We start from the raw sequence: 17874 nt of genomic DNA, 5'->3' as shown, positions 1-17874 counted from the left end.
CCCATAAGATAGATCCCCTTTCCTTTACAGACTTCTCACTACTCAGTCAGTCACTAGTACAGTCAGACAGTACTACAGTAGTAGTCTCTTACCTACCTTTTTTTCACCAGTCCCAACTCCCCAGGCAAGGTTTTTCCTGCAGCACCACAGATAGACACCAGCTCTCTGGCCTCTCCCCCGCCACCTTCTTTGCAGAGCCTGAATAATTGATGGCGATTGGTGATGTTGCTGATGCTGAGTCCTGATTGGACTCCTGTCGTCCGACTCCTCCTCCGCTCCTCGCCAGTCTACAGTGGGCGGCGCCGAGAGGATTGGGTTCGGGAGCTGAGCGGCCAGGGGCAGAGAGCAGCAGACACAGCGGTGGCGCCATGGCAGAGGCACTGCACGAGGGTGATTAGGGTGTAATGTTTTCAGCGGGGTGGCAACAGGGGTGGCAAGGACTTCGTCTGGGGTGGCAATTGCCACCCCAGCTAGCCCTCTTGCTCTGCTACTGTATGGGTGCAAAGATGGTGCCAGTGGAGGCTGAGACTGTGAATGCATCAGAGGTGGCAGGTGCAACAGACGGGTGCTGTGGGTGCCGTGAAGGCTCTGGGTGCAGCAGGGATGCAGTGTAGACTGTGGATGCAGTTGAGATGCATCAAAGGCTATGGGTGCAGCTGAGATGCAGAGGAGCCTGTGGATGCAGCAGAGGTGCAGCATAGCCTGAGACCATAGGAGCTGTTGAGGCTGTGGGAGCAATTGAAGTGCAACTGAGGTTGTGGGAGCAGTGGAGGTGCAGCAGAGGCTGTGGATGTAGCGGAGGAGCAGCAGTGGAGCTTGGCTAAGGGTGCTGCATGCGCTAGGGCTGTAATGCTGGGACTAATAACTTTGGTAGCATAGCAGAGCAGTTTGACTTTTGAGCGGTGACAAAGTGTTAACATAGAAGAAGTCACTTGCATAATGTTGGTATTCAGGAAGAAACCCCTGATAATCTGACAATAGGGCTACATGCACACCACCGTAAGAATTTTACTGATCATATAGGCAGGGTTTTTCTGGAACAAACGTTTCTGCGTAAATGACCAATCAGATGCTTGTCTTTAGATAAATGTTTTTAAATGTGTTTAATGTAGTTCTATATCCTCCTGCTTTTTTCAATACCATAATGTACTTTTTGCATCTATTTATACATCTATACGTGTTTTTATATGAATTTGCATTCGTAGGAGAATAAAACTCACGTACTTAGATCAAAATTTTCAATTTATGCTTACAGATCTTAACATGGTGCGTGTTTACACATGTGTCCATGTCCACATTGAAAATAATACACCTGTATCCAGATCTGTAAACAAACAAGGTTTTGAAATGCATGTTTTATGTCCATGTGCATGAGGCCTAAAAGTTAGTGGGCCCTAGTAATCATTGTGTTGCCTTCAGACTGGTGGGATGTTGACAATTCGCAATGGCTTACACCTTGCCAAAGGTTCAGTTGGAGGCTATCCTTGGAGAAAATGTACCAGAGGAATAGTACTTCTTGCTTCTTAAATGGCATTTCTGTGCCTTGTAATATTGTCAAGATACACCACCACATGCATATAGAAGGGGAGTCCAAAGCCTTTATTATCTAGGTGTTGAAAGACTGCAGGAGCATTATGAAAATATTCATAATGCTCATCCCAGATATTTAATGTGTGTTTCCATTCCTCATCTATCTTTATATGGACCAGATTGTAGGCCCCAATAGTCTTTAATAGGTCTTAGGTTTCCGTCTTTTTTCTAAACAAAGAAAAAGCCAACTCGAGTCGGGGAGGTGGTTTTCCAGATAAAGTATTTTTTTAAATTATGTGAAATATATTGAGATATGGCAAACATCTTGAGAACTGGGAGTTGTTAGGTACTACAGTGAGTAGATCAGGGCATTTGATCAATGGCACAGCCTAAAAAGTGGTGAGGTGGCGGGGTGTCAGCAGCATAGTACGAGAAGACATCAGAGAAACTTGCATAGGCAACAGGAACAATCAGCAGGGTCTGAGCAAAAGGTGTCAGTATTACAATTTAAATTGGAGTAGGAAGAAGTAACTAAGAATGGCAGAGAAGCCTGCAAGTGGGAACTTCAAGAATGGACCAGTTTATGATCAGCGATGATGCAGCCAAGGGAGGCCAAGGGTGATGGAGGAGGTAACCTGTGGCAAGAAGGTAAGGGTAGTAATCAGGAGGACATCTCGAGGGGCACAGTTTGTTATTGTATGGGCCCACTGGAAAGTAAAGAAAAATCAGTGGACAACACCCAGGGAGGTGTGCACATGGGTTCCACAATGAGCCTCAGATCTAGGGCTTGGTGTTCCTCAATGAAATTGCTATGACCTCAGAATAAATAAAGACTGGAACTGGAACTGGAACTGGAACTGACCAACCTCTGGCACAGAGATGGATGGTAAGAGTGGGAGAATTTGCAGAAATGTACGCCCCTCAGAGCATCTTAGACCCAGGGATTTCCCGGACATTGGTTGAGGAAATACTCCTTCGCAATATATGCAGAGGCCTTGGGCCTAGTAACAATTTCTTTCAATGGTACATCTGAGCTGGCCTGGTTGCGTAGATTCAACTTTAGCAGTCCACAATTTCAGAGAGAGAGACAAGGCAGGTTTTATCAAGAAATAGTATTATTTGAATATATTATTATTATTTCACAGAAAACAGGAAGAAATATTGTAGAGTAAATGCACTGTATGAAATCAGCTTTAGTAAGCCGCAATTTCAGAGGAAGATGAGGCAGGTTTTTACCTAGATATACAAATTAGAGTTATAATACCAAATAATATTGTACATTTCCAGGAGTGTACCAAACAACTAGATGAAACAGCGATGTAAAAAGGTGCAACAAGGCAGTTTTATGGGCCATACACACTATAAGATTTTCTGAAGACTTTTTCCTTTAGACTTACCAAAACCATATAAAACCTAAACACTTTCAATTTGTATGCAATCTGGCAGGCCCTTTCACTACATAGAAAAGGTAAATCTGAAGGAAATCTACCAACAAAAGTTGGATAGTGTGTATTCAGCTTTAGAGTGTATAATTTCTTTGGAAAAAAAAACAAGCAAACATTTTTTTCAGTGCCAGGGTAGTGGAATAGGCTGCAAACAGGGAGACACAGAGCATTAATTACCCTTCAGCCACCATTTCAAATTTTGGAGGCCCAATCATTATGTGGAACACTTTTACAGTGCTGGAACATTTGGAAAAGGGCAGAAGAGACTGCAGAAACTGGTTTTGGTGGTCAGCCAGCAGAGGTGGCAGCAGTTGGTAATGGTGGTAGGCCAGTTGTCAAGGTCTTACCTTGCTCTCCAGTTGGCAGCCATCTTGGACATGTGCAGACTGCTGCCTCTTATAAACTCTGATTACATCCTCACTTGCCTGCTGCCTGGGTGTTGCACAGTGATGATGCTGCACACCTGACTATATCTATCACCTGATGGTTTGCAGTCCTTGCCCTTGCATTTGTGCTACAAGGTGCATCTCTGCTAGCAGTCTTCTGCTCTCCGTGTTCCTCCGTGTATGACCTGGCTTGGCTGACGACTCTCCGGGTTCTCGACCCCGCATTGGCAGATGACCCCGCATTGCCAGGCTACCCACTTCTGGACTTGACCCTGGCTTGGATGACTACCTGCTTCTGGACTTCCTCACTCTTGCTGTGTGTTTATTGTTGTTTGCTCCAATAAACTGCTTTATTTTACCTGCATCCCTGTGTGGTCTGGTTTCCTGATACCCTGACACCAGCAGAGACAGCAGGATATATAATGGCATCAGGTCAGCAAAGGTGGCATAAACTGGTAATGGTGGCAGCAGCAGGCCAGCTGATGTGACAGGAGCTGGTGTTGGTAGCAGAGGCATGCCAGGAAGGGTTACAGACCAGCAGTGGTTACAGAAGCTGGTAATGGTGATAGTGGCAGGGCAGGCGGGGAGCCAAGTGCTGGTAATGGTGACAGGCCAGAAGAGACAGCAGGAGCTGGTAATGGTGGCAGAATTAGGCGGGAGAGGTGGAACCAGGTGGAAATGTTGGCAGGCCAGCAGAGAGCACAGAATCTGCTAATGGAGGTAGGCCAGCAGAGGCCGTAGGTGATAATAATGGTTTCAGTCAAGCAGAGGCACCAGGAGCTGGTAACAGTGACAGGCCAGAAGAGGTGGCAGGAGTTAAAATTGGTGGTAGAGGCAGGCCAGAAGAGGTGACAATAGCTGGAAATGTTGGCAGGCCTGCAGAGGTGGCTGGAGCTGCCAATGGTGACAGTGACAGGCCAAGAAAGGTGACAGAGTAGCAGAGGTGGCAGAAGCTAGTAATGGTGGCAGTGACAGGCCAGGATAGGTGGCAGGAGCTGGTAATGGAGACTAGGAATTTGCAATAATGTGTAGCCCGCTTGTAGGCAGGTGTAGGCCTCAGTATTTCATCCAACCTGAAGGCAGCACCGTGTCATTTCTTTGAGCTGACAGGAGCCCATAGACAAATAATTGTCTCCTGCTATGGGCTTCATGCAGCCATCTTGGGGAGGATGGAAACCCTATACATACTGAAGTCCCGCAAGATTTGTGCAGCTCTATTGACTGAGGATTCCATAAATAGTGTAATTCTGTGTCATTTGGGAGTAAGATAGGGACAGAGCCCCTGCGGGATAGGGAAAGATAAGGAGAAACATTAGGGAGAGGTGCCTGCCGAGGGAGGAAATAGTAGATTTTGCCTACTGGGCCTAATCTGTGTACCCGAAGATTGAGAGGAATCACTACATGGAGTTATTTGAAAACTGTTAATATGTTGTAGAAATTGAATAGGCAGGCAGTTATAGCAATAATGCTACATATGTTGTAGATTATACAATTTTCAGGCAGGCCTTGTAGCCAAAGTGTACTATTTCCTTTCTTGGTAGGCACCTCTCCCTAATGCTGCTAACTCAATACCAGCACTGTGTATAACTCTGCATAACTAACTGTTTAGCATTGTATTACATAGAAGCAATCTTTCCCTGAAACCATTCTGTCAGTTCTACTGATCCATTCCAAGTCTCCACACACTGACAAAATGGTTCTGGAACCCTGGCTTAGAAGGTCCTAATAGGGGCCCTTCCAAGCCACCTGACCAAAGTTCAAAGGCCAGGAAGTGCATAGGGGGGGTGGGGGGTGGGCTGTTTTGGCAGTCCCCCTAGAGAACGGGGTTTGCCTGGTTTCGGCCAGGTAGACCATTTGGAAGTACCTCAGTCCCTGTCAGGAGTCTTGCGCCCCGGGGGATCAAGGTCAAGGTCCAACCTCTTCGGAGGCCAGACCATTTCGCACACCCTGTGCAGTTTTTGTGTTCTTCACGTTTGCGTATGTGCACTTTTTATGCACCGGGTGTAAGTCTTTTGAGTGTGTTCACACACCACGGGCTTAAAAAAAAAAAAATAAAAAAAAAAAATGGTAATTGGTTGTTACAGCGGGTGGAACAGATGCATTAGTTCAACATTTTACAGGACTGTGAATGTTTCAAAGTGGGTTTGCCCCAGACTCATATTCAGCATGAGAGCAGAAGCTGATCCATGAGTAATGGTCTCATGCCTTTTGAATCGTGTTGGAATCAATGGTGTTTATTTTTTACCACTGTGACCTTAGTGATTCTGGTCTAGAGATGCCACACTTGGGTTTGTTGCAGTATGTGCCCAGGGTAGCCTTCCTAGCATTTGTTGGTGGGCACATACTGCACTAAATGTAAGTACTGTTTGGTGCACCATCCAGCCCCGTACATGTGCAGCAACTGTCAGTCTCTCTTGGAGTTTGACAGGCTGCCAGCGGATCAGTGTGCCTGTACCTTCCACCTACACCTAAATGTCAGATTCTCATGCACTGGGGCTAAACACCCCACATTGATGTGTTCATAAAATCTCTTCCAGGGTTGTCATAAAGGGTTTTGGCAGATGGATTAGAAATCTAAAACACAACTAATTAGTTTTATTATTGTAGCATTTGTATCTGTATGATAGGAATATTGAAAGGAAATCTGCTGGCAGAAAGTTTTCTTTGCAAAGCAATGGAGATGACAGATGCCAGCAAGGAATGAGGTGGAACGTCAGGAAATGGGGCCATAAATATGTCACTTCACAAAGCACAGGTCCATGTAAAAGGTGTACGCATTTTCTACTCTACATTTTTATTGGCTGAGGATGGATTCTTGCCAAGTAGGCGCTATAAGATAATCTTTTGTGGTGACTTGTTAAGTTAGGACAAAAAAGCCCGGCTAATGGCTGATGACAGTGCACTGGCAGGCTCTAAAGGAAAAGCTGTCTGTATACAGCTAGATAAAGGGTCAAGTTTTCCTTTTCTCCGAATCTCAATAGCTCAGTCATTTTTCAGGTAAGATGAATGTGTCTTCCCATCTATCATTACTTGTAAGCTGTCTGGGAAGTTGAAGCCCTGTGGGTTAGTTGTGCATTTGCTTGGATGCTGATGCTATTAGCTACCGAATAAGGCGCTTTGTTGACAAGACAGAGCTGCCCTTTTGTGAGCTTTGTTCCTGGGGTTTATTCATTTACATAATGGATTAGCCTGTATCAAATGCACTTAAATGGATTGCTACATTTTTAATGGGTTACTTTTTTTGACAGATTTAAAGATGTGTAATCTTCAAACATAATTGGAAATGAACAACTAGTCGTATCAATGAAATATACAAGGCGTAAATGAAATGTTTTCTCTTCTTTTAAAATCAGATCTAACTTTTCTGCTGAGTAAAGTTACTAAACCGGTTTTGTGCAAGTTCTATACAGTTTGTAGGTCTACAATAGGCTGTTGTCATTATGTGTCTTCATAAGGGACAAACTATTTAACTATAGAGTCAACAAACATACTTGGAAATGAACAACTAGTTGTATCAGTGAAATATACAAGGCATACATTAAATGTTTTCTCTTCTTTTAAAATCAGATCTAACTTTTCTGCTGAGTAAAGTTACTAAACAGGTTTTGTGCAAATTCTCTAAAGTTTTCAGGTCTGCAATAAGCTGTTGCCATCATGTGTCTTCATAAGTGACAAACTATTAAAGTATAGTGTGACCAGTGCACTTAAATATTCCGAAGTTTACCTATAAAGTAGTTTGTAGCAAATCACTAGAATAAGTAGCATATTTTACTTTATGTGCAAATGTTACAACCCAGTATTTATTTTACAGTCATTAGGGCCCATTCACACCAGTGGGCCCATTAAGCTCTTTATGAAGCATGCTCACTGTTGTGCGATATGAAGGGGCAATGGGATGCTTTGTTACAATGCATCACATAGTTTTTTTTTTTTAATTTTTGTTAAACTTTAAAACTACATTTTGTTCAACTTTGTGCATTGCAGTACAATGCGATGTGGTATGTCGTAACATAATTCCTTGTGTAAGCCTGGGTTCAAACTATTGCGAACACAGATATCGCATGTGATTCGCACTGCTTTGCTGTGCAGATCACATGCGATGTCTGTGCAATGCAAATTCAGCCATACAGCTGTATGGCTGAACTCGCATTGGATGAAAAAAAGAGCAGGAACCTTTTTTTCCCTGCACTGGTTTCAGCTCGCATGGGTGTTCACACCCATGCGTTCCAATTCCTGTCCAAATTCACAGTTCGCACTGCGATCTGCGAACCGATCTAGGGGTTTTATTAAAGGGCAGTGTGAACGGTCTGTGGAGGAGATTCGATGCGGGAACCCGCACTAGAATCACGCTGGTTCCTGCATCGCAGTAGTGTGAACCCAGGCTTAAAGTGCTGTTTCAGTGCACATCGATGCAGCACATTGGTAGGAACTGAAACAATAGAACATAAAGCGGAGATCCACCCAAAAGTGGAAGCTCCATGTATCTGTCTGCCCCCACCCCCCCCTCCGGTGCCACATTTGGCACCTTTCAGGGGGGAGGGGGGCAGGTACCTACTTTTAAAAGGTACCCGTCCATACTCCCATCGAACTTCACAACGGTGAGGTCCATCAGAATTTTGGCCCCCGTCCTCCTTCCCGGCTGCTGGGCCATTCAGAAAGCACAATACACTGCACGCATGCGCAGTAGGGAATTGGCTGTGAAGCCGCGAGGCTTCACTGTCGGTATCCCTTACAGGTCTTTGGCGGCGGCAGCACCCCAGAGCCAATGGAAACATCATCTGGGGTGCCAACATTGCTGGATTCCAGGACAGGTAAGTGTCCTAATATTAGAAGTCAGCAGCTGCAGTATGTGACTTTTACGTTTTCTGTGGGGGGGCTGGAGCTCCGCTTAAGGTAAATTTCCTTGTCTATGTGCTGGGGCTACATTATTACATTGGGCAATGCTACCCAACACAGTGTAACACATTTGGTGTTAATGTGCCCCTAAATGTGGCAGTTTTGATTCCGATGTGTCCAGGTGTAGAATGGTGTCAGCAGATACTGACTGTATAGAGATTTCAGGTCTAGTGCCAGTAAGAAGGTACCTGAAAATGGAGGGCATTCTATTTGGTATACAGTATATAGACTTAAGCTAGGCAATAGGGTTTTGTCTACATCTGCCTCCCTTTACCTTGCTATTGGCCCCTTACTATATTTGGTGGCCTCACTAACCAATAGTGAGGTGCGGAGTGTAGAACAAAAGTACCTAATTCCTTGCTGAAGTTGGTAATTGCATTAGTAACCTATTGGGTTTCGATACATGACTAGCATGCAAAAAAAAAAAAAAAATGGACAAACATTCGTCCGCTAATATTATCGTGTGTATGGGGCTTAACAGTACATTTGGTCAATTTTGATTTTCTAGGAAAAAATTTCACATCCAGATAAGAAATTAGTATCTTTATTAACAGTACAGGTTTGCTACAAAACATTCTGTCCTCTGTAAAAGAATGCTTGCACTAGCATTCACTTATTGACTAGATAAGCAACGTTTTAGCCAAGTTTGAAGAAAATTTACCAAGAAGGTAATTCAGCCTGGGCACATTTAGGTACATTTGGGTACATTTAGCCTGGGTGATGTCCTGTTGAATAAACCCTGGTAGCATTCAGACACAGAACAGTATCAAAATGGATATATAGCTTCTATAGAATGACTACAGGGAAAAAAAATAGATTTTCCACTGGCGATTACTCAGCGATATCTGTATAAATAGGTAGATTGCTGCATTGCTGCAATACTTTGATTTTACATCCTCCTCCTAAAGTTCTATGGTAGCATTTAAAGTTCAGCAATTTACTGGTGAAATAAACAATGCTGAATATTTAAATCTATGTAACAAAGCACCAACCAGCAATCATAGAAAACTGTGCCTGTCCTTGACTATTAATTAAGTGGCATATGTATAAAGCAGTGAATGTGACATTCGCCAAATAATCACAGACAAATTTTCTTGGTGCGCATGTTTCTAAATCACATGTAAGTGTTTGGTCAATGTCACATTAATGATTTATAAATATGCTCCTCTTTCTTTTGAGATCAGATGCTAGTCAAGAGCAGGATAGTCATAATTTTCTGGCTAAAAAAAAAAGAAATATATATATATATATATATATGTATATATATATATATATATTATATATATATATATATATATATATATATATATATATATATACATACATATATATATATATGTGTATATATATATATATATATATATGCATGTATATATATATATATATATATATATATATTAAATCATAGTACATTTATTGAGAATAAAAGCATACAACAAAGAAAACATACACAGTACACAATAGTCCATCTCCAGTACAACTGATATTCAGATTCAATTACAACACAGTATTCCGAGCAAGCATTCACACTGCACAATACACAAGCCAAGCTTCTGGCTATAGATATTTAGAAACAAATCTTTTCCTAGTTAAAATGAAAATGTGTTACTGTAATATTAGGATAGTGTCTCCAAAGTAAATTGAACAGCTTGAGCTGTACTGGAGGAACTAATTGTCAAAAGTTTTGTCAAAAGTTTTGCCATAGGTGTGCGCTGCATTAGGGTGTGCACCTCAAATCTCAAACACACTGAAGCATAGTAAACTGTGTTTACTATGCTTCAGTTTGTGAATGAACACAGTGAGTGAGAGTGTTCATTTAGAATAGGAAGGGGCCGAAAAATTACATATTGACTAGCCTTTTCTCCCGCTCTCCATTCTAAAACATGCCCCACAGGGGAGAGGAGAGAAGAGAAGGGAAGCCAGCAGCACTGTGGAGGGGGGCACAAGGGGGGGGGGGAGCCCAGGCAGTAGGGGGAGTCTGCACCGCACAGAGTGATTAGGGTGTGCCCAGGCACACCTGGCACACTCCCTGCGCACGCCTATGAGTATTGCAGTATACTACTTTGGGGTGGATTTACTAAAACTGGAGAGTGCAAAATGTGGTGCAGGTCTGCAAAGAAACCAATCATTTTTTTTTTTCTATCAAAGCTTCATTGAACAAGCTGAAGTCAAAAACTGATCGACTACCATGCACAGCTGCACCAGGTTTTGCATTCTCTAGTTTTACTAAATCAACCCCTGTGTAATGCAATCGATATAAATACCAACATAAAAACAACTGGTTTGACAGATTTTCAGGATAGATGTTATCTAACAATAGGAGCTGTGCACAATTCATGTAGTAGATATGGACTAGCTGGACAGAACTAAGAAAATGAAACTATACCTTCAACAGACTACAAATAATTATATTTTGCCTGCGACTCTGAATATCTTTAGACATGCATTCACTGTAGAAATAATTCACTAGTCACATTCATTAAATTGTTTAATTTATTTAGTAAATACGTCCATGAAAACATAAATTCATAAAAAGAAACTAAAAAAATGACTTGCAACGAATAAATACATTTATACAGTTTGTTACCTACATGATATTTCCACAATTGTAATATTAACCTGATGCACAAAGTAATTTTCAACATAACATTTTATGTAATTCCAGTTAATGAAATATTTTAATGTTTTGTCTTTCTTTTACCTCGCTATGATAACACACACATAAGGGGATCAAGTAAATTACCACGAATATGCAATGTAAAAAGCGACTCTTCTCAATCTAAAACTTAATTTTGAAGTTAAACACATCAATATCATCTCACAATTAATATATATATGATGTGAATGTGCAACGTATATGTAAAGTGCTAAAAATTTACAGCGCTATATAAGTACCTGAAATAAATAAATAAATATATATATATATTTTTTTTTTTGTTTAAGAATGTGGAATCATTTTTAGAAATAACTTGTAAACTGAATAGTGCTAAATAACTGCACTAAGTGCTCTATCCTGTATATAAAGGTTCTATTACAATGGAATGAAGAGGGTCTCCCAGAGGACTCCCACATCACGTTCAGCCAATGCTTGCTGACTTTAAACTTTGATGATTCTCTCCCACGTGTTTAACAAAAAACACACATTAGCATGAGGCAAATCACTGCAGTTAAGCCTTGTCTTGGAATCCTCAAGGTGATCATCATGAGGTCTCTACTGGTAGGATTGATGGTCCTCTTTTTTGAGAAATTCTTTATCTTTGCCAACTTAAAGAAGTTTAGCCTGGCTAAGAAGAAGAGTAAAGGAAGATGTTCTCCTGTTTGTGAACTGAAGAGAGGAGACTTATTAGAAGTTCCCAGGACGCTGTTTGTACACTTTGGGATTTATTTGGGGAATAACAAGGTTGCCCATCTGATGCCAGATATCCTTCCTGCCCTTTCAGGCGACAAGTGTCTGATTGACAAGGTGGTGACTAACAAAAGGCTGATCCTGGGTGTCCTGGCTAAGGTGGCCAGTATCAGGGTGGACACTGTGCAGGACTTTGCCTATGGTGGAACCATAATAGTTAATCACATGGACAGCAGCTTCAAGACAAAACCCCTCTGTAATGAGGAAGTGGCCCAAAGGGCTGAAAAGTTACTGGGGGCCACGCCATACAGCCTGCTGTGGGATAACTGCGAGCACTTTGTGACCTATTGCAGATATGGATTGCCTGTGAGCTTTCAGACCGATAAGGTAAACTGCGCATCATAGTTATTATAACTGTTCTTGTGCCTGGAGTACTTTCTTGTTCTGTTGAACCCAGGTTTATAGCAATACTAAATACTAGACATAGTTATAAGATACTAAAAGATAAGATGAAGGAATGACATTTTGTTATAATAGGTTTTCTAAATGTAATTGGCAAGTATAGGTCAACCTGTAGGTATTTAACCTGTGACTTCACACCTATAAAATCAGAAGTTACAAGCAAGCAAGATATTTAGCCTAATAAATAGTAAGACAACAGCTTATCAGAAATTCAATGTCATTCTCAGCAAGCCTGCACTAAAATGTATTTGTCCTAACTGTGTCTGGTTTCTGGTAGGGATTTTTTTTTTGTCTGTGGCTGAGTAATATAAATGTAACACACAGCAATTACTCCCCTTTATTTACACATAAAATGTGTGGAGGTGCAGACTACAAAGTGACCTATTGTAAATGGGTAAGGTATTACAGCTTCCTCTGGAACAATTCAGGTTTATTGCTAATAACCTTTAACCCTCCTATTAATTAAACAGTTCCTGTAGTAACAGGAGACATGAAGTTGTGTCTGGACTGTCTTTTAAAAGTCTATGAAAGTGTTACTTCCTTGATCCATGCAATAAATTTTTACATATGCATTCCTCCACTCCTTTTTATTACGTCTATGTTTTCAGTTGTAATACTGGCAGATGAAAGTAAGCACTTCTCAGCTGTTCAGAGGTTAGGGAAATTAATAATTAAACTGTGTGTGAATATAGATGATAATTACAAGTATCTGAAGATTTTTTTTTTAATTACTGTATATCTAATTCTATAGCTAGTTGTTAAAGATTTTCTAAAAAAAAAAAAAATTATATTTAATCTTGTAAATATTTTAATCTTGCTACTTAGCACAAGCAATTAATGTGATCATTTAAATTGGATGACTCCATGTGATAAACACAGATTCAGAAAAAATCTATTTTAATTAAATCTAGGAAAGCTGGTTCATTTTGTTTTACACATAGTACATTGCACTAGGTTGCCATTAATTAAGTATTGTAATTACCAATATTAAACAATTTGGGCAATCGAAGATTAGATCTCTGGTCCAAAAGTATTATTTGTCCTTATCCTGACAACAAATGAATTGCAGGGACAATTTCTACGCTTCACTTTACCTCCTTCTTTTCTTGGTCTTCTTCTCTTTTTTTGCTCTGCCTCTTTTCCACTACCATTTTTTTTCTCCCTTTCTTAAAAGTTAGGACTGGAGTGGAATCATGTCAGTGCCTTGCCTTCTTGCATGTTTAACCTACCATGGATAGGATTCATGTCCTTCATTGCCCAATGTATCTATCTTTTGAAGTACCTGTGGATATTTTTTTTTACATGTCCCTGTATTTTGTATGTTTTGGCATGGCTGTCTAATTTTCTGTATGAAAAGCCTTTAAATAAGGAATTAAAGAAAAGTATCGTAATTACAGTAAACCCCCCTCCATTGCGGGGGTTACGTTCTGGACCCAGCCGCGAAAAGTGAAAATCCGCGAAATAGAAAAACCCTATTAAAATACACTGTAGGCATGTTTTTTTTTTACTGTCACTGTACGTGTAAAAGCATTTTAAGGTCTTTAAACACACTTTTAAAACAATTGAAGCTCATTTAAACACATAAAAGATACTGAGAGACATAGCAAGAGCTATGGAAAACACAAAAATATTTCATTTTTAATGATCTATATAGTAAAATAACATTACAAAAAAAAAAACGCAATATACCGGGATCGCAAAAACTGAACCACAATGGAGCGGGGGTTTACTGTACTGAGTTTTATTTTTAATTTCTATTGGAGAGTTGTAGTCCAATAATATTGAGACTAAACATCACATTTTTTTTACACATAGGGGTTGATTCTATAACTGGAGAGTGCAAAATCTGCTGTAGCTGTGCATGGTAGCCAATCAGCTTCTAACTTCAGCTTGTTCAATTAAGCTTAAAAAACCCCCAAAAACCTGGAACTTTATTGGTTTCTGCACTAGATTCTGCACTTTCCAGTTTTAGTAAATCAACCCCAATTTTGTATGTTTCCACTAATGCTTGTATGGGTAAAATTTTGGTCAATAAAATTGTGGCACATATAATGCTAATATGCTGCTAACAAAATGTGGCAACCACTTTGAAAACTGGCATAAAATTATAAATTCCATAAAGTATTTTTACATTTCAGAAAGCTGGAGTTTGTTGCTATGAGTATAATTAGGTAATAATTCATGCCAGATTTAATTATTAATGATGACTGATATTTCTTAGGTTCACTGAGGTGAGAAACAGAACATAAGCTACTGCTCTGGTCTTTTCCTGAAAAATAAAATTGCTTTTTAATGATTACAGCTGTTTTAAAATACATGTAAATTAATTAAACTTAGGTGCAATTAGACAATAGCCAATTATGATTAGATGTGAAGACAACTGTATAACCATATCTATGGACATTCTAAAACCTGGTCATTTAATATAAGAAGCAGTATTGATTATTCAGGTTGTATCTTCACTGCCAATTACTATTGTTTTCCCAAGATTGTACTAGCTCCAAGGTTTTCTAAAAACACACAATTGGTCCATTCTACTGTGTATATATATGCATCATTCTTGATAATAATTAGACATTCTATATTTTCCCAGCCATCACCTTATCTTCTATGGGCACTTTAATGTTTAATCTGATTTTAGTTTTTTTTTTTTTAATATCGTTTTTTTTTTTTTTTTTGCATATACAAACATGACATTTCTGCTGGCTGATTCATATGTTTCACTTTTATTTTTCAGTTCTGTGAAATTGTGAAGAAGATTATTCGAGACCAGAGAAGTGTACTGATTTCTGCTGCTTTAGGGTTGGCATTAACGTTGTCTATGGGTATAGGATCTTCCACTACCCTTCCATGTTTTCTTTTTACGTTTACACTCTGGATGGCAAGCTGAATATGGAAAATTGTGGCAAAGAAATGAACTGGAGGGATGAAGCTACTGACAATAGAAATAACGCAGCATGACACCTAACAGACAACCTGCTTGAATTGCATTGGTGTTGTACTCGCTAGAGTCGCCAGTAGTGGGAACATTCAATAACACCAGATATAATGTATTTAAATAAGTCATGTCAATCATAAAGACTTACTAAAAGAAGATCTGTTAACCTTAGTGTTTTGATTGTTCAGTAGTGGGGTGTGCAATTACTGTACTAAAAAAAAAATGTTTTCTTCAATAACATTTAACTTCAGCAAATGCATTCTAATTGAACACCATCTGTTGGACTTGCATTTCTACATTGTGTTACTGCATTTCAGTGTCTATTTATTAAAGCGACAAAGCAATGTGCTTCACAGGCTTCAGTACAAAGTGGCATTTCTCTTCAACCAACTAAGCCATGTAGGTGGATACACTTAACTTGGAGAAAGCAGTATTCCCTTTAGCAAATCATTAATAGAACTCTTTATTTCTGGGGCTCTCAGTACTCTGAATGTTAGTTCCAAGACTTCTAATGCACGATGCGGAGAGGATTAGCCACATTTTAAGCTGCCCGAGTCAACCCATGCTCTATATTAACAACAAAATACTTTAAGATTTCACATGCACAGGCTCCAGGTGTTGCTGCATGACTGGCCTTTGTGTTATGAACTTGTCAGACCTGGTCTGTGTATCAGTAAGGAAGTCACTCTGCATACTGTGGCCATTAACATTAGCTCATTCAGTTTAATGCATTCTTTCTTCCGGAGCAAGTACTGGGACAAGATTTAAAGGCATTGTGACGTTGTTTGAAAAAGCATTTGCAAAAAATGTACAAAAAATGTTGGAAGCAATCATAAATGTAATAAAAAATTCCTATATCCTCTACTGCAAATGTGGGGTAAGGATTAGAAAACTGGTTTACGAAAGAACGAATTTTCAGCCTAGCCTGAGTTTATTTTAGTGACTCTTTCAAGTTTCGTTTTTACCGCACTGAGACTGATTCAAAATGTAAAGTCAACACAAGCTGGGCTACAGGGATAAATTTATACTTTTTTCCCATTACGCCAACAGTCATGCGGTGCAACCCTCTTACCCCAGTCCACTTGCTAAACTAAAGGTGATAAAAGAAAAGTCCAGATGGCTGCACTGAAACACAAAGTCCACTTTATTAATCTTGAATTAAGCAACATAAAAGCACCATACAGTACTTCAGTGGGGGAAAAAGGTTCACGCATTCCGTACGAACCTCAGCGTTAAATCATTACCCTTTGGAGAACTGCATGGTGTTTTTATGTTGTTTGATTCAAGATGAATAAAGTGGACTTTGTGCGGCCATCTGGACTTCCCTTTATCATTGCACAGGTGTGCAAACTAGGCTGGCACATACGCTGAACGAGTGCAGAGTGTTGAACTTAGTGAACCTACCTAGAGCAGCACTGCTTCTTTCGTCCATTGTTAGAATAAAGGGTTTATTTATATAAATACATGCCCTAGCTATAAACTGCAAGGTTACTCAGCACCTACATTTTTTAGGCCATTGATCATTTTTTAGGCCGCAGAGTGGAGACTGCTGTATGTCATAGTTCTCTAAGCAAGCAAAGTGTGACACACGTTTGCAAAGCACGTCTCTGTGCTTTATACATGTTCTGTGTTATTTTTTTTTAATTTAGCTGTGTTATCGATGCAATAGGTCCATGGGATTTTTTATGATTAGACCAGGGATCTCTAAACTTTTGTCCCAATGATTCATGCCTTATCGTTGGTGTCAGTGGGAGGAATAGTGCCTTGTATCAATGGGAGGAACAGTCCCCCAAGGTCCAGAAAAAGATAAGCAAAGGGCTGTGTCCGGCCCACGGGCCACAATTTGGAGACCACTGACATAGACCCTTAGTGTAGCACAACATGCAGAAAGAACAGATGTCATAGCCACTTAGTCCTGTTAAGGCTGCTGGTAGATAGATGGAAAAAGACAGCTAGATCACTCTTGGTCCATACACATAAAGAAATAGCTTCCAGAGTAAGACAAGCTGTCCCACTACTTTGCTAGTTCTGTCCTAGGTGTTTGGACCCAGAATGGAAGGGCTGTAATTACCCAGTATACCAGTCCACATTTTAAAGGATGGCAACTATGAGAACCTAGCTAAATTGCATTGACATTAGGTAGCAGTCTGTACCTTTTTATAATACAAAAGTAATTGTGACAGCAACATAGTGTGAGTGTGGTTGCCCATTTAGATCACAAAGGTCTTAAAGGGCAACCAAAGCATGACCCATTTTATTATTTTTGTATTGCCTCACTTTGGCTGTTATGTTGAAAGTTAGGAAAAACCCTCCTCTCAGTTTCCCCATATGGAACAGCATGAGCTGTACTTCCAGCCAGTTGTTGACATTATCCAGGCTGCTGTAGCAGACACCAGTTCTGATGATTTGCCTCCATATCTTCTCTATGCTTTGCTATGCACAAAGCACAGCCTGTGATGACACTGCAGCTGAGAAAAGGGTTACATTTTCATTACAGGCACTACAAATGCTATGAAATGGACCCAGCCTGAATTTTGGGTTTTAGTAAATCAGACTTCTAATCCCTACATTGCATTTGCAGCAAAGGATGTTATTTAGCTCATAAATCAGTTGAAATTAGCAATCTTTTTAAAGAAGCCTCTCAGTCAAAAAGATATACTGTTTCATATTTCCATTGCTGCTCACTTTCCTAAGAAATATGGATATGGATGATAAAACAGACTGGCATGCTAATAGCACTTTTAATGTAGAGATATTAAAGAGAACCTGTAAGGGTATAAATATCAGAGCTGTCACTGCTGACTTTATTAGTAAAGCCTAACTCCAGGTTTTGTGTTACTTTATTTGGACCTTATAAAGTGGTTGTAAAGG

At 40.1% G+C, this 17874-nt stretch overlaps 1 protein-coding gene across 2 annotated transcripts in view; it reads left to right on the top strand.

Annotated features, from left to right (window-relative positions):
- Positions 1 to 15534, top strand: part of LOC309556375 (lecithin retinol acyltransferase-like) — a gene marked incomplete at its 5' end in the record, with an annotated part of 34889 nt that extends 19355 nt beyond the window's left edge. Inside the window, 2 exons of one of the 2 annotated variants that reach the window (XM_082258835.1) lie at positions 11406 to 11990; positions 14803 to 15534. In XM_082258835.1, the coding sequence (XP_082114961.1) occupies positions 11406 to 11990; positions 14803 to 14955 (738 nt within the window). In that variant the 3' untranslated portion in view covers positions 14956 to 15534. Of the gene's footprint in view, positions 1 to 11405; positions 11991 to 14802 lie in introns of those variants that run through there. The other variant, XM_082258836.1, reaches the window with a different exon arrangement.
- Between the last annotated feature and the right edge of the window lie 2340 nt (positions 15535 to 17874).

Source organism: Pelophylax lessonae (assembly GCF_965119305.1).
Source record: "Pelophylax lessonae genome assembly, chromosome: 1".
In the NCBI taxonomy this organism is placed as follows: Eukaryota; Metazoa; Chordata; class Amphibia; order Anura; family Ranidae; genus Pelophylax; species Pelophylax lessonae.
The sequence above is the reverse complement of the archived record's forward strand: the minus strand, read 5'-3'. Positions and strand labels throughout refer to the sequence as shown.